We start from the raw sequence: 18,734 nt of genomic DNA on the forward strand, positions 1-18,734 counted from the left end.
GGTAGACCTAATTTCTTGCATGGGATCATCTGGCTAGTGGGCAAAATAAACCTCAAAAGCAATAAGAAACATTTTTTATGAGGTAAAACGAAACATAAGCTTAACACCAAATGATGTTATCTTGTAGTGAGAAAGCTGAGGAAAAACCAGGGTGTTGTCAGTGCCCCTTGGACCTTTTTATACCTCAACAACTTGTAACTCTTAACAACCAGTCATAAAATGGCTGAGTGACTCAATAACCTGTGGCCGATTCAACACTCTTTGATTCAAGGGATGGCTGTTGTCTATCAAATAGCTACTGTGAGGACGGTACTGTTGTCGGTTAGAATGGAAAACCCTCGACCGTACAACACAAGGATAATGTATTTCAGATGGATATTACTCCTCTCTGCCTCTCTATGTACCCATGGTGTCAGAGGTACTTCTATAGGTGAGTTAAGCACAGGCTACGTTCACTAATAGAAAACTAAACTTGATAGTTTGTACCAGGAAAAAAAAACTTTTATTGAGTTCACAATGCAAAGGTCCCTGACCAGAGCATGATTAATCATTCAATGTATCCTTACTCTCAGTACAACATGACTGATATCCTGAACATGAAAATATGATTGAACTAAATATGTATTTTTTATGTCACATTGATAACTTGTGTTGCTGTATGTCAAATTCCATTGTTATTTCTAGAATTTCCAGGTACATCATCAATAAACTGTTTTCGGGGTTCAGATGGGATGGTGGGGACTGTGGAAGAGGGCTATTCAGGTAAAAAGTACAACATTTACATGATCACAAAATATGTCATGCATTAATCTAATATGCCACTAACATATTTTTCCGGTGGGTAACATTTAATAATTTCTCTACATGGCAACAGGGAACGTGGAAGTTTTAACTGGCATCCCAGCTGACACCACTGTGAGGCTGGTTTGGCATCGGTTTCCTGAACACATTAAGTTTCTGGAGCTAGATTACACACCTGGGGATACAACTGCAACCGTCCGCACCAAGATGGAACTAGATGCAGATGCACTACAAGGAGTGAGATTCATAATATCAGTGCACTTCGACATGGTTTGATATACACATTTCGACATTTAGATGACATACACATTTCGACATTTCGATATTTCACAAGATTTAGTTTGTGTTTTAAAATTGGATGAGTAGTTTTTGTGGAGACATTGTGAGTGTTTTTAATCTTTTGTTCATTTCCGTGTAGACCACGGGAGTGTTATACTATTCAATCATGTGCGTGAACCTGGGAAAGGTGAGACAAATAACAAATTACAGTGATCTGTCATATGACATGTTATGGAGAGCCAGACATTTTTCAGTAGTTCAAACAACATCTATTGTCTCTTAGCTGAACAACACTCGAAGACTCACCATCAGGGATTTCAATGACAACAGTCCAATATTTGAGCAGAAGGAGTACAGCAAGAATATTTCTGAGGTGAGGCAAGGGCAAAGTGAAATTACAAAATGTAAAAGTATTTCAGCATGGTTTATTTTGAATAGTACATTAAAAACACATTTTTGTCTAATTACTGTAATAGTGTTTCAAATGTTTAATTGTTTTTACTTAAGGCATTCCCACTAAACGCAACAGTTCTCAAAGTCAAAGCTGTGGATGCAGATCTCACCTCAGAAAACAACAGAGTATCGTATTCCATACTGGTGAGTCTTCTTTTGGGTAGCGTTAAAACTTGAAACCTTCATGAAAAGATCAAGAGGTGATTTCTTGTTCATCATTAAAAAGGTGTTTCATTATTGTTTCACAATAGATACATTTCCTTTTATAATTCCAATTTCTCTTTAAGCCACCAGTATCTACAGACTTTGATGTGCATAGTGATGGAGGTGTGATATTGATCAAACATCTGAACTACAACACAGCAAAAAACTACAACATTACCATAAAGGCAGAGGTACACGATGATGTCAGAACAGCACATCATTTGACATTAGTCTTTCTGTTAGCCATTGTGATCGTCACATGGCTATTGTACCGATGTACTAGTTATTTGTGAACAATCTGACACTTTACTCTGCTTTTGGGGTCTTTCATCTCAGGATAATGAAGGTTTGAGCAACACGGCAACTGTGCTTATTGAGGTGATAGACTTTGATAACATGAACCCCTATTTTGACCACACCCTTTACAAAGCTTTCATACAGGAGGAACAAGTGAGTGAAATCTGTATGCACTGTTTTCTTCTTGAAGGCTTAAGTTCCAATAGAAAATGAACTGTAGCCTTAAATGTAACATTAAATTATATTAAATTCCTAAACCTTCAGACAGGAGAATTCTTCACAATTCTGCCAGATGCCATAAAAGCTCAAGATGGCGACACTGGTATCAACATGATGGTAGTCTACAGTATCAGTGCAGGTACTGAATGCAAGGTTAATTTCCATAACGCTGACTACAATTTCCATCAGTCTGTAAAATGGATGTAACCATTTTATGAATCATAATGTGCTAACATTATTGCAATGTAATCAATGACCATTCTTGTATTCACACATTGTTTATGTGTTGCTTTTGTAATATTACTCAGTATCTCCAAGCAAGTACCTGAATAATTTTGACATCAATGAAAACAGTGGGGTCATCTCTGTTGTGACTGGACTGGACCGAGAAGAGATAGGGGAAGTCACTATCAGCATTAAGGTACGGTCAGTTACCCTGCGTTTGACTTTTAAAACTATAAATATTACTTTCTTCTTAAGCAGGCCATGACAGGTTGAAGGTAATGTCTAACTTAACAATGATATAGATATGCCATCACAATTCAAACTTTGTACTCAATCTTTGACCTAATGTTTGAATTTCTCAAGTGTCAAGTTTATTTGCCATTTGTAACAAGTACAAGTACAGACACATTGGAATTCTTTGTTTCCTACTCCTCAGCAAATGCCCGTTGCCTTCAGCGCTTTTGTTCTCTCTTCTGTTCTCTTCTGTTCTCCATCTGTTCCTTGTTATGTGCTGATTGCGTACCCTATATCTTCCCCTCTATGTTCATCATTGTGTTTTGCCTTGTCAAATCCGTCCTGCTGTCTTGAGGTTTACCAAAGTCTGTTCCTGCATTGCAGCTCTCTCCAGCTGCAGTGGTATCTACTTTATCATTAATACACAGGAGGTTCTTTTGTAGAAGACACATACCAAGCTGGATGTACATGTTGACTTGTTTGCTAGTTGCTACTTAGTTAATACATAATGATCTTTGATGAACCCAAGTTTCTTTAATAGCCTATATATTAGAAACATAGCAAGATGGGGCTCCAGTCCATCAATGATCATTATTTATTAACTAAGTAGCAAGTTGGTTTGAGATGGAGTTTGATGGAGTGCAACGGGTACAGCAAGAGTGGGGTTGGGAAGGGAGATGTTTCAGGGCCTGGGTGACAGGGGTGGTGGGTTGAGGAAGTTGTCCGTGTGGGGGGAAGATTGTTCAGCAGGATACGTCTGCCCTCTACAACGGTCTTTAAAACATCAGTTCAGCAACTCAGTTTTGTCAACAATGTAAAAAATGGATCCAAGAAATGACATGGTCTAACACTTCCTCTCAGGCAGCTCAGGTGGACGACAACATGAAAACGGCCAATGCTGTGGTGACTGTCACCATTGAGGATGCCAATGACAACCCCCCGGTGTTTGACAAATCCAGATACCATGCAACACTGTTGGAGAATTCACTGACAGACACTGTCGTTTTCAGAGTAAAAGTCACTGACCTGGATGAGGTAGGCTTCCATGACAGAAGCATTATCAATGCTCCAAGACTACAATAGGGTATTTTTAGGGTGCAAGTCAGAAATATAAGGCACTTTACAAAGATCTTTTTTTAAATGTATATTTTGGGGATTTTTTAATTGATTTTATTGGACAGTTTGCAAGTGCAGTGTGACAGGAAAAGCAGAGAGAGAGAGAGAGAGGGAGAGAGGGGAATACATGCATCAAAGGAACAAGGCCAGGTTCAAACCCATATTGCGGCTATAAGGCTTCAGCCTACATGGTACGCGTACTTAACCAGTGAGCTAACCGGGCGGCCCTCCATACAGTACCTTTAACCCTAAGTTCTTAGGTGTATCACAATGTGTATCTATATCTAACTGTTATTCCTGTCAAGCCATAAACAATAGACAAACTATCTTTTCTCACAAGGGTGGATTTAATGGAACTCTTCGGCTCCTTCCAGAATCAGTGCCTTTCTCTGTGAGCTTAGATGGCACTGTCACAGTGAAAACCTCCACTGACCTGGACAGAGAGACTGTTGGACACTTCTTCTTTCAGGTCAGAAATCTATGGGTATTACTTTTTTAACACTAAGTGACTAAACTAACACTATTGCAATAGTGTAGCAACATTGACTTGGCATTCTTACTGAATCTTCTTGAGAACAAATTTGGTGTGGCTTGATGGAAAAACAACGTATGTATTCCTAATCTCATCATGCTGTTTGTGCCAAGGTGCACAGACAAAGAACACCTCCCTGTAATATTTTCTCCTGTTCTTAATGTTCAGATCGAAGCACAGGAAGCGGACACGCCCAACCGTGTTGTATCCGCTGACGCCAATGTAACTCTACTGGACGAGAATGACAATACACCAGTGTTCAGTGCCTCCATCTACTCAAACAGCATCCTGGTAAAGGACGCTAAAGTGGGGGATGTGGTGTTGACACTTTTGGCAACAGATAAGGACATCGGCAACAACTCACTCATTACTTACAGGTCAGTTGCATTGACAGGCAAGCCAACACAGAGAAAAAGAGACCAACTATGCATTGTACACAACTCCTCTGAAGTACAGAAATGTGTTTGTGGTCAAAATAAATACATTTTCCTACTGCAATTACATTCATAATTTAATTGTTAAATTGATCGATTCAGAGTAAATAATCAAGACTTTACATTTCCCCTCCTAGTTTTTCTGCAGGCAACTTTACTTATCTATCCCTGAATGATAAGACGGGAGTTGTAACCATAGCATCTGACCTTGCTGATGTCACAGAGGACACGGCTCTTGATTTCACGGTCATGGCACAGGATCACGGACTGCCACCCTTGAACTCCACAGGTCAGCAGTAAAAACGAACTTCTGTGCATTGTCTGGAGTGTTTGTGTACATAACGTAATCATGTCACATACAACAGCTCAAACAGCTGAATACCATTTTTAATTGTGTGGACGTACGTGTATGTTGTCACCCTCCCATCTCATAGCTCGTGGTCTGGTCTCCTTGATGACTGTCAGCCTTAGCGAAGGTGTGGCCTTCGAGAGCCCCTCCTACAACTTCAGCGTTGCCGAAAACCAGCCAGAAGGGGCCGCGGTGGGGGTGGTGAAGGCGTCGCCTGGCAGCAGCCTCTATGACATCTCTTACGTCCTCATGACACACACTGACCTGTTTACCATAGACCCTCGGGGAGCTCTCCTCACGAAAGAAACGCTCGACAAAGAAAGCCAGGATTGGTACATCCTGGAAGTGAAAGCAGTAGACACGAGGATTCCCCCTACCTCTGCAGTTGCATTGGTATGAACCATTGTTGATTTACAGAGCTTTGCTAACACAGGACGAGTTGTATTAAGTTGTAAAATAGCGTAACTTCTATTCTCTTCAACTTAGGTTCAGGTGGAGGTTGAGGATGTGAACGAGGCCCCAAAGTTTATCGATGGAATCTACCAAGCAAAGATCTTCAGCATTGCCCCATTCAAGTATCCTGTGGTACAGGTTAAGGTAGGTTATGCAAACAAATGTAGTTGTTACTGCTGAGTATGTAGATACAACAAGAGCAGTCGGTCAGTCAAATATAACTGTCGGAAAATATAACACCTTCAGCACTAATATCCAAAACTTGAAAATGTCTTTAAATGCATATAAGTATAATCCAGAATAATCCAGTGCAATTTTATCAAGAACCTTTAAAGAACCTAAAACTATTTCTAGTCAACACAGCAATCAATTGTTCCCACAACGATATATAAACAAATGCAAACACACTCACACACTTATCCTGTCTCTCTCCCAGGCCACAGACCCTGACAGTGGTGACAGTGAGCGTCTGCAGTACAGTATGTCGGAGCCCAGTTCCTACTTTGACGTGGACCCCTCCACTGGTCAGGTGTATGTGGTGTCAGCGGTGGGACTGGCAGGACAGACAACCACTTTGACCATGAAGGCTACAGACCCTTTGGGCCTTCAGGCCACAGCGATGGTCCAGGTCAGTGGTAAACACTTCTGAGGGGTACTTGTTGACTTCACTGTTAATTTCTTTACACTGTATTAGAAATTGTATTGTACAGTGCTTGATAAAATACTGATACTAGGCTTGGAATACAGTTGACTCTGATCGTTGATATTTTGCTGTACATCCTAAATTACACAAAACATTTATATGAAAGTCGTTGGGTCAAAGCCCCTAAAAACACAGCTATAGCTTTGTCAAAATTAATAATCTATCAAGCATTGCACAGTCAGTCGGTGAACAAGTTTAAGAAAGCTTTATTGCTTGCGGCCGGCCCACAAGGAGACAAAAGCATCACACGCCATTGTGCTACAAAGTTTGTCTGGTTCACAAGTCTTCAGGTAAGACCCTTTATTGGTGAGAAATCCCCTCCTCAGCATATCAGCTGTCAATATGATCGATCCCAGAGACAGAGTGCGCGTGCACGTGGAAACTTACAGAGTTCTCCGACCCTAGGCATGACCATATGATTCACTCAACACAGGGTTTATTGCACCTCTAGTATGATAATGGTAAACCTAGGTCAGTTTGTTTACGTAAGCCTAGTGTCATCTATAGGTCATGTGGGGAGAGGGTTCTCTACTGACAAAGGAATGCTAGCACCAGTATTTTCAGAATATAACCTTACATTCTAAATTTCTCCGACAAGCTCCCAGTGAAAACAGTTGATGGAACGTTCCATCTGCTCTGCCCCAAGGTGGACGTCCAGGGAAGTGCCAGCAGTGACGTAGTGGTCATCTCTCTCAACCAAGCCGCCAACGTAGTGGAGAAGAACATCCCTGAGATGGAAGAGTATGAGAACACAAATGAATGTCTCGTCCAAACCCTGAACAGTGTGTGTTGTTCCATGTGGGTTTTGGTCAGTCAACTCTTTAATTAACCTACCTCTGTTTCCTTTTCCGATTCTTCCCAGGTCTTTGGGGAGAGCGCTGGGCTGGACCGTGAGGGTCATCAGGGTTTCCAGCTCTAACAGTGGAGAGGCTGAATCAAGAAAATTGAGGAACAACATCAAGACGTTTGTTAGCATAATTGCCACAGATGTCGACAAAGTCATCCCTGCTCTGGAGATCAAAAAGTAAGAGCGACACATCCTAAAACAGTTTTCATTGTACAAAGTGCAAAGTGGGGTTGAACAAAGTGAATACTAAAGACGATCTTGACGTCAACAGTTTCCAATTTGGAAAGCTAAGTAGTCTGAGGTTAGATATCTGAAGGTCAGCCACATCGTCCTGTGCCTGTATATGATGTCATTCACAGGAAGCTGCAAAGTGAAAGTGCCACTGTCAAGGCGGAACTTGAGAAGGTGTTTGGGGCGGGGCTCGAGTATGACGTGCAGGATGATCCGGTGGAAGCGTCTGATAACCAGGCCATCGTCATCGCCCTGGGAGTCCTTCTGGGGCTGAGCATGCTGGGATTGCTTCTGATGGGGACATACACAATCGTCAAGTGAGAATTTATAGTTTGAAAACTCCTTTCCGAAGGGATAGTTACGTAAAACAACATTCTTACCTCGTCCCCCTTTGTGTCTGAATATTTTTTATTTGCAGCACATCTGAAAATCTAATCACTTAATTACACTAATCTCAAAAAAATTCTGACCCAGGTTCATAAGGACGAAAAGAAATGCAGAGGATTCAGACAGGGAGAGCTTTGCCATTGACAATCAAAGTAATATGTAAGTAAGATACTGATGAATAAGATGAAACCTAGAGGCACTGAATAATGGGAACATGGCACATGTTGCATGATTACGTGAATAACAAAAATAAAATGACATCCCTCTAGAAACCAAGACGGAAAGACCTCTGAACATTTTAACATGGTGAGAACCTATCAGGATTCAAACAATCAAAGTCATAGGTAAGTAAGATGCTGATGAATAAGATTAAACCTGAATAATGGGACCATGGGGCATGTTGTCAGACTATGGGGAGTCCTTCTGGGACTGTTTATGCCATTGGTGTTGATTTTCAAAGGCATCGTGTGAGAATTTTCTTTCTATGTACCCTACTTGAATACTGCTTTCCAAAAGGATGATTACGTAAAATAATGTTCTTACCTGTAATTGCCCCCATTTGTGCCTTAACCCTCGTGCTGCCTTCGGGTCACATGACCCAAAGGTTCATAACGAACCATCATTGTGTTTACCCAATTTTACCCAATACAAAAACAAATAAAAATACTTTTCTTTTAACCTTCGCAATGTGGGGGGTCTGAGACAGCCCGACGGTTAAAAGAAAATGCTTCACTTTGTTTTTGTATGCGGTAAAGTTGTCGCAATACGACGGTGGGTCACAATGACTGATGGGTCAGAACGACCCGAGGAGAACACAAGGGTTAATACTTTTTTATTGATTCTTTGAAAAATCGAATGACTTTGAATAATGACACCCAAAAATGCTCACACAGGTGTGGGAAAAACAATAAACCAAAAGAAGAAGAAGAAGTAGCACAACGGAGGGGCTCTGTCAGAGTGAGTAAGCCAAGTGAAAACCTATCAGTGTTATAAGATTGTACTTAAAGACATTGATCTGTGCTAGCCTGGCTGCCAGCCCAACTTCGTCCCGCCCACAAAAAAATGTGGTCGGGAAGTTGGGTCTGGAGGGTCTCGTATTGGGGACAACTACAGAAAACCAGAATCTGGGCGGACCAATGAAATTGCCAGGGCGGGCTTTATACGATGATGGACAGATGATCAACAGTAACGTAATCACCCACGTCACAAAAGAGCGCTTAAGTTGAATTCGTTTTGAACAAACATGGCTACTGCTGGAGATCTGGGATGTTATGATTCTGCCATCGAGTCTGTTTTAGAAGACATCGACAGCGCATTAATTTTGAAAGAGGAACAGAGAAACGCAATCAAGGCATTTGTCGATGGAAAATATGTTCTTGCCGTCCTTCCTACGGCATTCGGTCAAAGTTAACATACTACGTTGCTCTGACTGGTTGTAGATCTATCCAATTGAGCGAAGAGGCATTTGTTTTCCAGGTTCGTTTGAAACACGCCCCATAGTCACAGCCCAACGGAGAGTTCTCAGACTCATATTCTGACCAGAATTATGAGTATGACAACGTCAGGCTAGATCTGTGCATTAAAAGTGGGTCATTTTGTGTCTTCACAGAGCATGGATTACCCAATTCACTTCAACCCTTCCACAGGAACACTGCCCCCAATTATTGTCTGCAGCTCCTGCACTTTCCTCCAGCGTGAGTTTGATTGACAGTGGTTTCACAAAACAAGCCCAGGGGGAAGACCCGCATCACCTAAGGCAATTGGCTGGAACAGGACTGCCACAACATAACTGTCTGGAAAGTAGTGGGCTGCTCCAAGTTTTAAAATGGACATTCCACTGGTACTGAACTGTCTGTCTTGCTAAACATCAGAGGGCCTCATTATCTTAACATGTAATAACAAGGGACAAAACTTTTTTTTTTTAATTATAAAATATTACCTCTTGTACCTTTAACAGACATTGCATTATCAATATAACAATGCTCTAGTTTTATAGATGATTAGAGAAGCTGTTTTACAATATCCAAATGTGTGTTTACTTAAACGCAATTGCTGTTTGCATATGCTATCCTGCACCATGACTATACAAGGAAATTACACTCAAAAGAAAAACACTTGATACACACACCAAAAAAAATTCTGTTGACAATGTTTAACTCTGGCCAGACTTTCTGGCCAGACTTTCTGAGATGGGCATCACTGGCACTGCACTTCAGTGGATCTCATCCTACCTGTCGGGAAGATCCTACCAGGTCTCCTGGGGAGGCAAAGTGTCAGGCCCCCGCCAGCTCTCCACTGGTGTCCCACAGGGCTCCGTCCTTGGAACCCTCCTCTTCTCCCTCTACACCACCTCGCTTGGACCAATCATCACCTCCCATGGCTTCTCCTACCACTGCTATGCTGAAGACACGCAGCTGTACCTGTCGTTCCCCCCGACTGATCCGGGGATCTCAGCTAGGGTCGAGGCCTGCCTCACAGACGTCTCCGCCTGGATGACCGAGCACCACCTCCAGCTGAACCTCGCCAAAACAGAACTCCTCATCATCCCGGCCAAACCCTCCATCTCCCACGATCTCTCAATCACCCTGGGATCGGCGACGGAGACCCCTTCATCCTCTGCCAGGAACCTCTGGGGGACCATGGATGACGAGCTCTCCCTTACAGCCCACATTGCTGCGGTCTCCCGGTCGTGTAGATTCACCCTCTACAACATCAGGAAGATCAGGAGATACCTGTCTGAGCATTCCACCCAGCTGCTAGTCCAAGCACTTGTCCTCTCAAAGTTGGACTACTGCAACTCGCTGCTCGCCGGTCTCCCAGCATGCGCAACCTGCCCTCTCCAGAGGATTCAGAACGCGGTGGCCTGTCTGGACTTCAATCTACCCAGACGCTCCCATGTTACCCCGCTCCTCATCTCCCTCCACTGGCTTCCCATCACGGCCCGTATCAGATTCAAGACTCTGGTACTGACCTTCCGAGCGGTGAACGGGAATGCACCCGACTACATCAAGTCTCTCCTCCAGCCTTACACCCCCCTCCCCCCCGTCACCTATGGTCTTCTTCTGACAACCGTCTGGTTGTCCCACCGCTCAAGAGCGCCCGGTCCCAACACAAGCTCTTCTCCTGTCTGGCCCCCCAATGGTGGAATCAACTCCCCACATCCATCAGGGCCACTGACTGTCTCCGCACCTTCAAGAAAAGGCTCAAGACGCACTTGTTCCGGGAGTACAACGGCACTTAGGAATGCTTGGCTGGACCTGATGTTAGTTTCATCCAGGATCACAATGACTCGTAATGAGAGACTTGTTGCTCTTGTTGGTTAGTTGTAACGGTTTTAAATTCTTGTACTCGCTGTGAAATATTTTACTGTTGATTGTTTTTCTACAGGTACACTCTTGCAAATTTTGAGTTTCATGTTGTTCAATTATAACTTGTCTAACTGCATGCTCTTATGGTTCTTCCCTTTGGCACTTATTTGGTTTTTCACAATGTATGCTTAGTGTTTTGGCTGCTCGCAATGTTTGGGGCTATCTCGTTGTTATGATCAGTGACCTATGCTCTTTAACATTTACATTTAGTCATTTAGCAGACACTCTTATCCAGAGCGACTTACAGTAAGTACAGGGACATTCCCCCGAGGCAAGTAGGGTGAAGTGCCTTGCCCAAGGACACAACGTCAGTTTGCATGACCGGGAATCGAACTGGCAACCTTCGGATTACTAGCCCGATTCCCTAACCGCTCAGCCACCTGACTCCTCTTTTGTAAAGCTCTCTCTTGGAAGTCGCTTTGGATAAAAGCGTCTGCTAAATGCATAAATGTAAATGTAAACTCATTGCATTTGTAAAGTAATGTGACACGTTAAGGGTTCGGAAACAAAGTTACATGAACTTTGAATGTATTAATTTCTACAGACCCTTTGGGTTTTATTAATCTGAAATGGCTATTACAGCCTTGTGATCAAACAATGCTTCTCAAAGAACAGATCAACATTTTATAAATTAATTACTGTAATGTGTACTTTGTGGCTAGAATATAGGTGTTTCAAAAACTGTATCAAAAGCCATTCTGTCTCTGAACGTCTCTACGTCACGCTTCAGCATGAGAGTAAAAGAGACAAAGTGTAATTTGAAGAAATAGTATCTACAATTTACCACTGTCCAACAACCCTAGGAGTTGTCTCCTAAGATAATGTGAAATTATTTCATCATGAAGTAATAACAAAGGACTAAAACCTTCTCTTAGAAAGGGAGCTGCCACTAGAATAGGATTTTGAGTGCCATGTGAATCCTATGTGTACGGTACACTTATTCTTATTTTTGCTGGACGGTGGTTGGCATCCAGCATGGACACTAATTGGTTTCCCATCACCAGGGGCCTGTACTACCAATCAAGATTTGCCGTTAGCGAGGTAACTTCAGGTTCAACCCAGGGTTTTCTGTACTACGACGGTGGATCACTTGTTACCGGGGTAGGTCGCCATGGTAACACATGCTGAACGGCTAACGGCTGGTCGGGAGCAGCCGTTAGCCGTTAAGTTGGAGGTCAGAGATCAACCGGTATAAAAGTCCCGCCCACTAACTCATTCTTGAGGATAATGCCGTCACCGTTCATAGAAGATCCTGTGGAGCTTGGTGCGCGGATAGTGAGAGGTGCGCTCAGAAGAGCAAGAACATTTAGAGACCGACAAAACCCTTTCGCATTCCCTCATGAGTATCTTTATGAAAGATATAGATTCTCAGCAGATGGAATTACGTATCTTTGCCAGCTTCTTGAGCCGTATGTTGCCAATGCGACACATCGAAGCCGTGCGCTCACAGTCCCACTATATAGCTATAGCATTTCGTTATTTCGCTACCTACTTTTATAGTGTGGGTGATGCGGAGAACCTGAGCAAGAACACGGTCTGCCGCGCAATTTGCAAAGGATTTTCTTCAATGGCTGTTGCCACCATATTCTGATTAATGGAGTGATGAAAGAGATATCCAAAGTGCCCTTTGTAAAAACTTTGGACTCTAATATCTTGACAAAATGAAACAAGGATTTTCATTCTGTCTTCATGCAATGTTCTGATTTCCGTTCTGGAAATGTATGCAAATTATATATTTTACAACTTAATGCATCATTTGCTCATTTAAACATATACATTTACAGGAAACTAGTAATGAAAACAATATTTGACTCTATATCGAGCTCCAGGGTTCTTTTATACAGGGCCCTCACATTGTCTGCTCCAACCTGAAACAAAGAACATTGTCCCTTTGCAAGGCACACTTGGAGAAAGTTGACGGTGTCCATTTGACTACTGTGTTTCAAGGTTCATTGCTTATAATTTGTGTCGTTGTCTTGGCCTTGAAGTGGAGGCCTATAGGCTCAGGGGGAGGAAGACGTTCCTTTAACACCGCAATTTAATCAATTTAGTCATATTTGAAATGAGCACTGTAAGGACTTGTGTCTCATGTTCAGACCACCACCATTAGCAAGTCATTACAGACACTTCAATCACAGCCACACGTTCACACACTCTCACCATCTGTGTTGCAAGTGGTAAATAAAACTCAAAAGTGTACCCCCAAAATGCTCTCTGAGCAGGCAGATACAGTTTCCTGATCATCTAGGACCTCCACTTGAGAAGGTAAATGGCATATTTGATCAATATTCAGCAACCACATATGGCATACATACTGGCGTATGACTATTAGTTTCACTGTTACCTCTGTATGGCACAGTGGGACAACAATGGGTGGTGGCAGCAACACCACTGTATTTCCTGTCACTGCAGAGAACAGTAATACATTTCACTCCTACAATATTCATAAATAATTGTTGAATGAACATGGTCACATAGACCACATAGATAGTCACATACTTGAAACATACATATGCTTGGGATTCCGAGCTGCTGCCACCAGGGTCTGAAGAAATGCCCCCTTCCACTCCTTCCATCATGGGGCGACCCTGATAGCTGGAGAGGGCCAGCTCCTCAGCAGGAGTGAAGTCCTGTGGAGGAGGGCCCCCCCAGTTTTCATGCCTTATTTTTCTTCCTGTTGGCTGCAAGCAATTTCATTGTTCTATAGGCCCTTTGTAGCTATACCAATATCCTACAAAAAGGACTGACTCAGGCAATTCAGCCTTGTACTTGTTAGCCTTAAAATATGTGCAAGTAGGTATTGCCTACTGCTATTTACTGTTTTGAATTATGACTTATTGACATCTTGTGCCCCAGGCACATGTATCATGTCAATGTATCATGTAGCTTACGCATTTACAGCGTCTGCTATTTTCTGCCAGCTTGGCAGCAGCGACTTTGTTAATTTTTGTCTGTATTATATGTCTGTATTCCTGATGTTTGTATTACAATATTTCACGCAGGAGTAGACAAAGTTTGGAAGATTATTGTCGGCTCCTCCTGGGTGAACTGTAAAGCTTAATTTATACTTCGGTCGCGGACACTTTTGAAATGGTCGCCGACGAAAAAAAAAAGTGTCGCTCAGGCTGCTGCATTTATACTTCGGAAAACAGTCGCCTGTGCTCAAGGTTCGCGTGACGTAAACAGAATCATTTTGCCGTTACATTCATAGCTATGGTTACATTGTTAACGCTTTGTAGCCTAGGTGATCAATCGGAGAAACTGACTATTTTAATTTTTCACTATGTGACGACATCCGCGCCAGTAGAAATTTCTCCTGGTAGGCGACACTTCTAAGCGACGGTTAAAAGTGTCGACCGAGACGTCATTTCTGTCGGCGACCTTTTCAAAAGTGTCTGCGACCTAAGTATAAATTGGGCTTAAGTCGCTCTGGATAAGAGCGTCTGCTAAATGACTAAATGTAAATGTGCGGCTCTTGTTTAGTCCATGTTTGCGATTGGACATACGGTGCAAACACCGCCCCTTTATGTGAACGCGCACGTCTCTAGATTGGAAAGATCTGGGTTGAGTTAGAGAGTTGATAACAGCCGTCGTGATACCACTTATCGTGATTGCGATTGTTACGCTTCGCGTAGCCGGGTAACTGAAAGTGATCCAGAGCATGTTGATCTTGATTCGTAGTACAGGCCCCAGGTTTGTCACTAATCTTTGTTAGTAAACTCGTTCAGTCACTTTTGTCTATTTGTATTAAGTGGCACTGTGTTATAGAGTTAGATTAGTTTCATAATTCAAACAAACAAACGTAACACGATTCACAAATGTATTTCACGATTCACAAATAAATGTAACGCGATTCACAAATGTATTTCGTGATTCACAAATGTAACGCGATTCACAAATAAATGACCCCATTACATTTGTTTGCAACCTGACGAACACGAGTTACAAATCGGAGAACACGAGTTACAAATCAGAGAACACGAGTTACAAATCCCTGCATTTGTGTGTGTTTTTTTTTTCAAAAAGATATTCTCTGCAGCCTATCAGATCGTCTCTTCAAATTTTAGCCAATCACATTAACGTGTCTATTGTGGACTTCAACAACCTGCCATAATAACGGACAAAATGTCTCCTTCAGATCACGAGCAATGTCTTTTGGTAGCATGTAGGTGAAATATTGCTTGTTAATCTTATTAAACCGATTATCATACGTGATTGAATATTCTTGAGAAGGATCCATGTTTAGTCATTTTAAGTGTTTCCTACATAGATATATATAAAGACTAGATGTCTTACGGCGGAGTCTAGAACGTCCGCACATGGCGGCCATCTTGCTACAGTCAACTCGCTCACCCATAACATTGCGTTGATGCTACATGTACTTTTTAAATGACCATAACTTGCTCAATTTTCAACCGATTTTGAAACGGTTTGGTTTGTTATCAACGTCAGAGATGTCGTTATGCCACTGCATACTTATGAATAATTATATATTTTTTATGTTCGACTCCGTTGTCCGGCAACGCGGGCGAGACATCTACCCTTTATATATATCTATGGTTTCCTAGGCTAACGTTTAGCAAGCAAGCTGTGATTGGCTAACATTGGAAGAGACATCTGATTGGCTGCAGAGAATATCTTTTAGAAAAAATGCATTTGCGTCAGGAAAGTTCCAAAAATCCACACACACAAATGCAGGGATTTGTAACTCGTGTTCTCCGATTTGTAACTCGTGTTTGTCAGGTTGCAAACAAATGTAATGGGGTCATTTATTTGTGAATCACGAAATACATTTGTGAATCGCGTTACATTTATTTGTGAATCATGAAATACATTTGTGAATCGTGTTACGTTTGTTTGTGAATTATGAAACTAATCTAACTCCATACTGTGGCTGCATATACTGTATGTATATGCAGCCACAGCGCCACATAGATAAGATAGATAAGATATTGGTGCATTTGAACTTGTGTGTTGGTTATACTGATGTTAAAAATCTGACTATGAAATCGTTATCTGCTTTTGTATGACATAAAAAAAAATACAAAACAGTATTGTCTTGTGGTGATAATGTTTTTAAATCTACGATAGAGTCGGACTCTAGTTAGAGGGAAATAAAATAATTTTCATAGGGTACACAATTCCTATTAGTGCTCCTTATTGAAGTAACTTGTAATAAAAAGCCACATATAAAGGTAAGCAGGATAAGCTGACAGCAGTCTATGAATGAATGTATTTGAGCAGATGTACAAATTGCACATACAGATGTTACGAGCAGGGTCGGACTTACCCATTAGGCAAAGTAGGCAACCGCCTGGGGCCCCCAGGTGCCAGGGGGCTCCCAGCTGACAAGGGGCCCCTTGAAAGACTCGATAAAAAATAATATATGATCAATAATAACTATAATACAAATCGATTAAAAGTCCTAACTTTCCCCAAAAGAATCAACAGAGCGTTTATTCTATTTGTGTCAACGCAGGCTTCCCCTCCCACCCGATACTAGTGTGGATTGCAGCTACTGCGCAGCAAAGCACGTCATATCAGTTGGTGAGACATTTACATTACATTTACATTTAGTCATTTATCAGACGCTCTTATCCAGAGCGACTTACAGTAAGTACAGGGACATTCCCCTGAGGCAAGTAGGGTGAAGTGCCTTGCCCAAGGATTTTAATGCTGTAATTTTGCACGGCCGGGAATCGAACTGGCAACCTTCAGATTACTAGCCCGCTTCCCTAACCGCTCAGCCACCTGACTCCCCTACAGTAGACAGTAGAAGAGTGAAGTGAATGAAAAAAACAATTTGCTAAATGAAACGCAACTCCCCGAACGGAGCACAAAAGATAAAGACAAAAGAGGAGAGTAAACAAGTAGTTGCCAAATTGAAACTACAGAAGGAAACGTAATTTTCTCTCCACTGGTATCCAATGATGCCAGCATTTACATCTGTGCCAGATCCGTTTTCGAATCAGCAGATTCGCGCAGCAGTCGCACTCACTATGCAGATCTGCACCAAATTTGCGCCAGACCTCTATAGCAATTCTGGCTGTAACATTCCGTCCGGCGGTTGCGGCGCCGATCCGGGGCAGCTGCGCAGACCAGACGCGCCACAACTGAATCGAGTCCGCCCGGCGGGTGTGGGCCGGATCAGAGCCATATACAAATATGATAACAAATATTTTTCTATGGCTCTGGGCCGGATCCGCGGGAGCTGCGCAGACCAGACGCGCCACAACTGAATCGAGTCCGCCCGGCGGGTGTGGGCCGGATCAGAGCCATAGAAAAAGATGATAATAAATCTTTTTCTATGGCTCTGGGCCGGATCCGCGGGAGCTGCACAGACCAGACGCGCCACAACTGAATCGAGTCCGCCCGGCGGGTGTGGGCCGGATACGCGGGAGCTGCGCAGACCAGACGCGCCACAACTAACGGAAAGCTTTTCCCCCACATAAACCTGCCACTCTATCTGACTGTAGAGTGGAAGACCGCAGGCTGCACCGTCTTTGTGATTGTTGTGATTTGTGATTGTTGGTAAGTGCATTATAGGCCTAAGTAAAAATGTAAAAGTTAACTGGTGTTGATGTCATGTTAGTCTGTTAAATATTTATATTAAACATAAAAGTTTACAAACTTAGTTTACACCACATTATTCTGACAACCTCAGACGTACGTGCCTCTAGACAAGCTAGTAGCATATACGGTTAGCTGGTACAGTAGGTTCTTTTAAACAACACAACTAGCTAACACAACACAACTACACAACTAATGTGAACATAAGGCCAAAACGGTTATCTTTGCTTATTATTTACCAACATTGCTGAATATCGTGTCCATTGTGTGTTAGCTGCAACATCGTAGCCATGTTAGCGCTAGCATAGCTAGTTAGCTAGCATAGCTGCTATAGCAGCTATGAAAAATACAAAATACTACTATAGTAGCCTGCGGGGATCGCTGCTAGCTACTGCTAGCGCCCACTTCTCACGTCCAAATACATTAACTAGTTCGGACGTCAGTACCATATCCAAAGTCTCACTGTATTATACACATATAGTCTTCAACATCAACACACTATGAAATTAAATTTAAATGAACCGGTGCATATTCCCGTAACAATTCCCGTGTTTTTTTTAATGCTGTAATGTTCTTTTGCCTGTTTTAAAATAAAATAAAACGTTTGAAAATTACAAATTGCGTGGATATTTGTTTGGCCCATAATAGCCTAAGTATGAATCACAGACCAGGGCCAGATGAGCTCTTGATGTGAGTCGCGGATCTGGGCCAGATCCGCACCACACGTCATGGCATTAATAACTGTACTGGGCCACTTCTGGCCCAGATCTGTCTCTGATCCGTAATTCGAACCTGTTCCGGTATTGGGCCGTTGGAAAGGATGAGCCCGGTCCAGGTCCGTTTAGCGGATCTGCGCCAAATGCTAATGAAGACCTGGTCCAAATCTGGCCCAAACACATTTTGCTGTCTGGGGCAGCACAAGTGCTGCTCTGTGAAGTTTGGCTAGCAACAGCAGCTACAGTAGGCTAGCTTGCTCGTAGCACAATTTACCGGGGTCAGCTTCTCCACGCAGGGCTCTTGATTGAGACCAAA

The 18,734-nt window shown here is 42.6% G+C and overlaps 1 protein-coding gene across 2 annotated transcripts in view; it reads left to right on the forward strand.

The window, feature by feature from the left end:
* The first annotated feature begins 2,077 nt into the window (after window positions 1–2,077).
* The window catches only part of LOC134009009 (protocadherin Fat 1-like), a 29,728-nt gene continuing 13,071 nt past the window's right edge, over window positions 2,078–18,734 (forward strand). The window contains exons 1-17 of one of the 2 annotated variants that reach the window (XM_062448638.1): window positions 2,078–2,187; window positions 2,299–2,392; window positions 2,562–2,674; window positions 3,574–3,747; window positions 4,169–4,297; window positions 4,529–4,737; window positions 4,932–5,083; window positions 5,229–5,536; window positions 5,630–5,740; window positions 6,033–6,224; window positions 6,946–7,040; window positions 7,162–7,323; window positions 7,506–7,694; window positions 7,852–7,923; window positions 8,034–8,108; window positions 8,658–8,721; window positions 9,374–9,657. In XM_062448638.1, coding sequence (XP_062304622.1) covers window positions 2,134–2,187; window positions 2,299–2,392; window positions 2,562–2,674; window positions 3,574–3,747; window positions 4,169–4,297; window positions 4,529–4,737; window positions 4,932–5,083; window positions 5,229–5,536; window positions 5,630–5,740; window positions 6,033–6,224; window positions 6,946–7,040; window positions 7,162–7,323; window positions 7,506–7,694; window positions 7,852–7,923; window positions 8,034–8,108; window positions 8,658–8,721; window positions 9,374–9,472 — 2,292 coding nt within the window. In that variant the 5' untranslated portion in view covers window positions 2,078–2,133 and the 3' untranslated portion in view covers window positions 9,473–9,657. Of the gene's footprint in view, window positions 2,188–2,298; window positions 2,393–2,561; window positions 2,675–3,573; window positions 3,748–4,168; window positions 4,298–4,528; window positions 4,738–4,931; window positions 5,084–5,228; window positions 5,537–5,629; window positions 5,741–6,032; window positions 6,225–6,945; window positions 7,041–7,161; window positions 7,324–7,505; window positions 7,695–7,851; window positions 7,924–8,033; window positions 8,109–8,657; window positions 8,722–9,373; window positions 9,658–18,734 lie in introns of those variants that run through there. The other variant, XM_062448639.1, reaches the window with a different exon arrangement.

Source organism: Osmerus eperlanus, chromosome 22 (assembly GCF_963692335.1).
Source record: "Osmerus eperlanus chromosome 22, fOsmEpe2.1, whole genome shotgun sequence".
In the NCBI taxonomy this organism is placed as follows: Eukaryota; Metazoa; Chordata; class Actinopteri; order Osmeriformes; family Osmeridae; genus Osmerus; species Osmerus eperlanus.